General features: G+C 45.1%; 1 protein-coding gene across 1 annotated transcript; it reads left to right on the top strand.

Annotated features, from left to right (window-relative positions):
• The first annotated feature begins 330 nt into the window (after nucleotides 1–330).
• On the top strand, nucleotides 331–6324 carry LOC144153755 (uncharacterized). The gene is made up of 4 exons (XM_077685457.1): nucleotides 331–479; nucleotides 2900–3665; nucleotides 4888–4967; nucleotides 6223–6324. The coding sequence occupies exons 1-3, from the start codon at nucleotides 443–445 to the stop codon at nucleotides 4916–4918; spliced, it is 834 nt and encodes a 277-aa protein (XP_077541583.1). The 5' UTR covers nucleotides 331–442; the 3' UTR covers nucleotides 4919–4967; nucleotides 6223–6324.
• Nucleotides 6325–7610: the final 1286 nt, after the last annotated feature.

Genomic DNA, 7610 nt, shown 5'->3' with positions numbered 1-7610 from the left:
TTGATAAATGCAAATAAAAATAGATCTTGAACTACAACAAGAACAAAAATTCCAGGGGTCTACTTTTTGAACTCTTTTGTCTCTGAAACGCATAATGCCATTCTTGGAACAAGAGAACTTTCCATCCGAAGCAACGTCACTCGTTTTAACAGAAAGAGCAACAAAACACAAATAAAAACTGATCGACCCTTTCTCTTATTTTAAATGCTAAGAGCAGGAGTTTTGGTGCAAACTATGCAAGCTTTTTTTCTGTCCGTATCTATTTTTTTTTGGACGGCGGGAACAATCGGAAAGCTTGTAGCAAAAAGAACTAAAATGCACAGCGTGTTTCTCTTTATGATGTTGTAGAGACGAAAAGAGTATAAATGCGCGCACACGCAGTTAGAAACCGCACTTCTGCAGTTGTCATCGGAGAAGAAACAACAGGCAGACCAGCGGAGCCATGAACCCCTTCTTCGCCATCACCGTTTTGGCCGCAGGTGAGATGCTTAGCTCAGCATTTCGTTTTGCTTTACTTCTAGTGTAAAAAGTAAAGGCCTTTCCACATATTTTCATACGAAATAAAATTCTAGCTTAAGAAAGGAAACAGTAACGATAAAATGGTTTGTTTGTCTTAAGAATTATTTTTGCTACAAAATCTGACGGTTTCATTTATTCCGATCAAACATTAAGGCATGCTGTATGGCAAGAAAGCTGGCTCCTCCGGCTGTGCGGATAATACTATGAAGTTGTAGGTATTACTTTGAATCCCAGCCGGTGCAAGTGCTTTGTCGAGATTTTATAGTCATAAACAGGGCAGCGCTTACTGAATGAGTGGCATGGAAGCCTTCGTACTTAAGGATATCCAGTTATTAAAATTTTCATTGACACTTTCGGGAGAGTTAAGTGAGTAGTTGGTTACCTTTATTGTTTCATTCTTGAGTCCAAATTACCGGCTGAAGTTTACGATTCCATTTTAAATTATCGAAGCCGTGAATATTGCAGTATGAGATCAAAGGGTCAGTTACACCCCAGACGAAAGAAAGTTTAAGGAGCGTATTTTTTCTTTCCAATTGATTCAACCTACTTTACTTATCTTTGTATTTTCTATTTTTCGTGTAACATGTATGTTATATTTGTAAGTACTATGCTTATCATGTATTAGAGAATTTCTAGAGCCAGAAGCATATCTCTATCAATGTATGCAACAATCGAGCTATCTTAAGCCAGTTTGATTGCGGCAGGCTTCATCAACACGTCTTCGAATTTATCTATCGTGAGGACATTTTTTTTTCTTTCGTCGTATAGGTCATTCATAGGTTTAGGTCGTTCTCGCCGCTATAACAGATCTTCTAGTGAACTAAACGCCTCGCAGTTGTGTTTGAATCAGCTATTACAAACTATATAAAACAAACTCTATTGTTTGAACTTAAAAGCACTTCGCCCAGAGTTACTCCTTCGCTCCTAAGCAAACCTGACTGACAGTCCCGGTGTGTTCCTGAGTGTGCAATCCTTTCGGTTCACAGCTTAGTTGCGCAGATTGTGTATCAGACTGCGCAGATCTTTTACGACACTGTTGATTCGTCCATTTTCTTTCTGTGTACTCTTCAAATAGAGTGGGTTCTGAACCCGTTAGCAACAACGAACGAGAACAAGCCACGGAGGGACGGACTGCAGAAAAAAAAAATTAAAGCCGTTCCACTCAATGTGGAAGCGGTCGGAAGTGCAGAGCAGTGATTCGCCGTAATGGACTGTAGCACCGTTATCCGCTCATTGTTACCACTCCAGGCAATTCAAACTTCCCGCGTTCGCAGTGCTCGCGCGCTCCCTGCCTGAAACTGTGCCAGCGGGAGTTCTGTTCTTTTTGTGCTTGCTTTAATTTCGTACGATGGAGTCTTTTTCCATCATTCGACCGTGCCATTATTTTCTTGCGCGGCTGGAGCCTTTCAGCAGCATTTCAAACGCGCCATTTTCTTCTTGCGGGTAAAGCCTTTGTGCGCCATTTCGAACGCGCCATTTTTTTTGTGGGACCACTTTTTTCGCTTACTATCGTAAAAACCAACCCTACGGGTGTTCCTAACTAAATGAACGCGGGCGCTGCCGGTTAGTTACGTATATTTTGCCTCAAATATACCTATAGCTTTCCTTGCGAAACAACGGGGAGGTGTAGGATAAGCACCAGTGGTTCACGTGTTTCGAACGCTCATGACTATTTAAACCGCTTGCCTTTCGAAGCCTCTGAGGTACGTCGCGAACGACAGCGTTACCACGGGACGCCCTGTTGCTCTACTTGGGTCTACCGAGCGAGCTACGACGACAAGGCGAGCGCCTAAAGTGCTCTGCCCTTAAAAAATCATTCCAGTGTTGGTATTGGAAAATACTAGTATAGTCTGGCCCAGATAAAGTTTGCATCTCCTCCTCCACGAGTGTTGATTAACGAAAGGAACAAAAATCTGTTCTGCAACGCTGAAATTGCAATCAATATCGGGCAGTGTAACTTTATTTTTCAGTTATATAAAAGAGCGCTTATTGGGCGAGCTTTCAACTATTGTCAGGAAGATTTAGGCGTTCAAGCTTGAGCATAACAAACGTCAACCTAGACCTAACAATAACATAGTTACTAGAAAATTAGTGTAAAAAATACTTGCACTGCGGGCAATATTAGCAAATTCTTGGGTGGAAAAATAGGCTCTAGATAAAGCACTGTCGGGAACGTAAGTGCGGTGTGTTTACCACAAAACCAATATAAATAAATATGTCTTCTAATTTCTATTTCCTAGTATTTTTTCATGCCGCTGAACATTAATCGTAATTTTTTACCCTTTTCTTAAGTCATTTGCGAAGATTGTGAGCAAAAGCGAGCACTTTCACAAATGCAGGGGAAAAAACAACCACCTCCAAACTTTTTTTTTTTTTGCAGCATCGCTGACCAATGCTGCATCTAAGACAGAATCAGCTCCAGGTGGTAGCGCGTCGTTGGGCGGAGGATTATCGCTTGGCTCGGGGCTATCCAGCGGCCCCTCAGCGGGAGGACTTGGGGCAGGATTCCCCCTTGGCAGCTCCGGTGGAGCGGTATTTGGAAGCAGTGGTCCAAGTGGATTCCCCAACGCTGGGCTTGGCGTAAGCCCAGGTGCTAGCCTTGGATTCCCCGGTGCAGGCGCTCACGGCTCCGGACTTGTAAGTGGTAGTAGCTTCGGAGGCGCCTTTGGAAGCAGCTTTGGGGGCCACCCTGCAAGCAGACCCGGACAAGGCCTTCCTAGTCTGTCAGGTGGAGCAAGTGGCTCTGCGGGAGCAGGCGCAAGGCCAGCAGGAGCAGGTGTCGGAGCTGGAGTAAGCCCAGGTGGCGCTCTTGGAGGTTGGAACGCCGGACCCTCTGGCGCCTCTGTTTATGGTGGTTCATGGCCAGCATACCAAGGTTTCCAAGGCTACCCTAGCGTCTGGTCCATTGGCAACTTGGGAGGAAACGGTGGCGGCTATTGGGGCAATGGATACGGCTCCGGATACTACCAAAACCCATACGTAGTAGGATTCTACCCTGGATACGGAACTGGATACGGCTTCTATGGCTATGGCAGTCCCGTTGTTGGTGGCTACGGATTTGGAAGCAGCAACAGCTTCGGATCAAGCAGCCTGCAGCAGCAGCCCCAGGGCGTTGGAGCGCGCTCTTCCGGCGCCAGCGGTGCGCGGTAAGAATCTTAGGGCCTTTTATCGACGTTTTCCTGAAACTTGGGAAGAGAGAAAACCTGCCTAGCGGTGTTTGTTTAGTATGTGACGCTTTGGAACGCAAACCGGTCCAAAGATCTCGGTTATCACATTATGTATGACTTCAAGGTAGACCTACGTGACTGAATAGCTAAACGGTAGCAGACAGACACGATATTTTTTAAATACAAGCTTACGTATCTCGAGTATAGTGCACTTAAGATTAAAATACAACATATGCAAAAAAAAACCTTGTTGTTTGCACCTTTTTCTGTTTGTACCCTGTAAAAAGCGGAGATTATATATTCTAACGCCTCAAGAAACGGCGACGTAACTTGAGAGCTGATGGGATATAGACAGGGGTATTTACTTAGTGAGGTGCCTAAGCAGGAAGACCAGGCAGCAGGGACACTTGACAGCAGCTGGAAAATAGCTGACATACCCAACACATAACAAGGGACCAACGCGCCTCGTCCCCGCCGTCTTGGGTGACCTCTGTGATGGTGTGCTATGATTGACCCCACCAACAGAGGAAGGTTTCCCGCTTTTGCTACCATCTACGCGAGAATACAAAAAACATTGTGATTGACTTCCACTTTATCCTAGGCCTGTATTCTAGCTAAACTGAGATATTTACGTCTGGAAATAATGGGTACCTTTTTTTTTCCAGCCATTTATGATATCTAGAAAACCTGGCGCCGAAATTTTTAGCATGCTTTGATTGGCCAGATGCAGTAGCACAGCTAGACCTTATGAATATGCTTATAGCCAAATGTTCTCCGTTAAAAAAAAACTAATCATCTTGCAACTAGTATTAAAGTTCCAGTTTGTCTTCCTCTTTCTGTAAATGCAAAGTGCAGTTTCTAGCCCTAGTCAGTATTTTCAGACTTGTTCCTTGCAGTATACTCCGGCCGTCAGCGTGTTCTTGCCATCCGCCCGGTTCAAGCGTTTCCCCCGTTAGTAATGTAGCAATAAACACACTTTAAAACAAAGTTTTGCAAAAAGGTTTCTTCTCTTGGGACTTTTACCTACATTTGTATAGCTTGATTCTGGTGATGAGCTTCTTTCTCAGCCCAACCACTCGGAGAAATAGCAAGCCTTGTTCTTAATTAAATAGCCACCCCCTCAGTTTTGTTGACAAAGTTTTAATTATTATTGCTGAAGATAAATAAATTAATACCCCAAACCAACTTTTTACTCCCTTAGCTCCGGCTCATCTTCATCCAGCCGCTCGTGAAGCCAGTGATGCGGGAAGGATACCATGGCCACACGCACCAACACCCAAGGTTAGCCGCTATTTCTACTAGAACGACATTGTTGATGACTTTGTTTTATAAATTGTAGACGCCTGAAAATGTATGTAATTAAAACATCGATTTTGCAATACATTGCTTGTAACATGTTAGAAGACTTCTTGTTTACACAAACACTACAGCGATGTACCAAGTATATTCGGACTTCACTGTGCTTAATTCGTGCCCATCAAAGCTGTGCGTGTATATCTCAATGTTAGCTGGCCTAGTTCTAGGGGCTATTATTCCTTCGTTACTTTCATTGCAAGAAAGTGCACTCAGTCTACTACACGTAAGTAATCTATCACTGTGCAATAATTGAAGAATATGGTTAAGTAGCGCGGTATAGACGGTACAACAAAGATGAGACGTCACAGGAGTAGCGCTGGCGTGACCACATAGGACTAAAAACTTTAACGCCAGTCCTGTGTGGTATCTTCTTTGTTGTCCTGTCTACACCGATCATCAACCGTGTTTCACAGTTCGAATTACCCAGTCCACATTTATGCATGGACACGTATGGGAAAAAATAGCTGCGGCTTAGCTCAGCTAACCTTTTATATGCAAAGCAAAAGCTTGGCTTAGTTTGGTTGAGTCTTGGTTTCGCTTGGTTAACCTTTGGTGTAGCTGTATTGCCGACCGCGGCTCAAAGCCGTTCGGTCCCGTGCAACGCTCACAGGAGGAGGCCCGGCAAACGCGCCGTTCTTTTTCGCCAGGCGCGAGACGAGTCACGTAGCCCGAGACGAGCCAGCGGAGCATGCGTGGAAGGCTGCAGGGGTGGTCGGCTGCCGATCAGCTGATCGGCCGTTACCACGGCGGCGGCCGCCACTCATATGTGCAGAACGACTGAAAACGAGACCTTGTGCGCAGCGCCGAAAGCGGGCTTGGCGAATCACACGATGCGTTTCGAGGGGGGTGTCACCAGGGGTGCGTCTCCAGTCAAAAGGTCACCTTGGCATCCTCCGCGAAATCGCTGGACGAAAGTAGTAAAGCTTTGCTTTAAAATAATTCGAGGCCGGACTATTCCCCGGCGGTCAAGATTAATCTAGAGACCTTCACTACAGCACATCTCGTAGACCATGCGTAGCTTCGGTGTGTTAAACCACAAATTAACTCAGTGCTACTGAAGTAGCACTCTGAACCAACAAATTTCCGTCATTTTTTTCTTGAACAAAGGTAGTAAAATCTATGTCTGTGTATTCCCACACTGCTCGTTGTTTACGGACCTTTTATTGCTTTCTTTTTTCAGGAGTTGCTGAGTGCCGTGTAGCGTGGGACGCCTGCAGCGTATTCCGACTTCTTCTGATGACTCTGCAATAAAAAATAAACACAATAAGATTTGCAAAAGAAATCCGTGAAGTTGTTTTTCTTGTATGTGTCCTGGAATTTTATGTACCCCAAAGCTTGTCCCGTCCTCATTTATTCTTATGTAGCTATTGAACACAACGAGTTCTGAGTTTCAAAGGCCATTGTTCAAGTCAAGGATACTAGGACACTAGCTTGCATTTCCGACACGCACGCGTTCTCGTGCATAGATGTAATTTCGCTGGAGCGATATCACCAACTGTAATAAGACCACAGACTCGTCAGTTCGGAATCTTCAGGTTCGTGGGCGCCATAGGAGGAATTGACAGTTCTACTTACTACGCGTATAATCAAATAACAACTACAGATCCCAATTGTTTTTGCCGCAAGTGTCGTGATGAAGAAAGAAGCCAGAAGCCGTAGTAAAGATAGAGTAACTGTATTTACATTAGACTGAATTCCAGCTTAACATGATCATGGCGTCCTAACGTTCATCGTCTTCCTCGTATTCTTTCTGTCCATAGAGTCCCCGAATCATGTCCTCTTCTTCATCTCGCTTACGTTGCTACGTGAGACACAATAAAAATGCAATATCCTCCCCGCCCCACAAAAAAAAATGTTACCAAGCTCCGGGAATTTTACGTACAGCCTTTGCCCCAAATTCTACTGTCCCGGTACACCTACATCACTGCATACCGAGGTCGCCTTGTGGAGAAAGTAATTCTGTGTCACACCTAGTGCACCGTTCTTGAGCTTTCTTCAGTCGCTTGTGCTGGCTCCAACCTGGATTCTTCTCCTTGTGATCACTTCTTACTGTCAGATGTAGGTCATCTGTCTCACTGAGTGATGTACGCCCTTTTCTATTCTTCTCACTACTTTTCATCTTCCTCCCCTTCCTGAAACGTGCACAGCTTAGTTCAACTTTGACTTCAGCGGCTTGACCTTGTGGTGGGCGTTTAGGCCGGAAGCTCGTGGACTCATCTTTGGAAGATGGCGTACCTTCCCTCTGGTAATTTCTCAGAAGTTTGACATGCTTTGACTGGGGCTTTATGACCGTGGCTGATCTCTCCGGGTACTGCTCTCTGTAAGAATTTTTCCTGCTTGTGTGATGAGCCAGACGACGTTTTTGCGAGGTTGATTCATTGTCGTCGCCTTTCCAGTCTTCGTAAGCCCCAGAAGTTCTTGTACTTTCAAGGGCACGGAACGGTTCAGAATCTTCGTCCACCTTATCGAACTTGGGCCTCGCTCGCAACACGGTGACATTCGCTGTGATATCTGATGAACTGGCTACAGATAAGGGCCCCTGAAACATCCAACCGAAGACCGATTTCA

This window comes from Haemaphysalis longicornis, unplaced genomic scaffold, assembly GCF_048455015.1.
Source record: "Haemaphysalis longicornis isolate Haplotype H1 unplaced genomic scaffold, Haemaphysalis longicornis Haplotype H1 scaffold_9, whole genome shotgun sequence".
Taxonomy (NCBI): domain Eukaryota; kingdom Metazoa; phylum Arthropoda; class Arachnida; order Ixodida; family Ixodidae; genus Haemaphysalis; species Haemaphysalis longicornis.
Note: the sequence above shows the minus strand (reverse complement) of the source record. Positions and strands in the feature narration are given on the sequence as shown.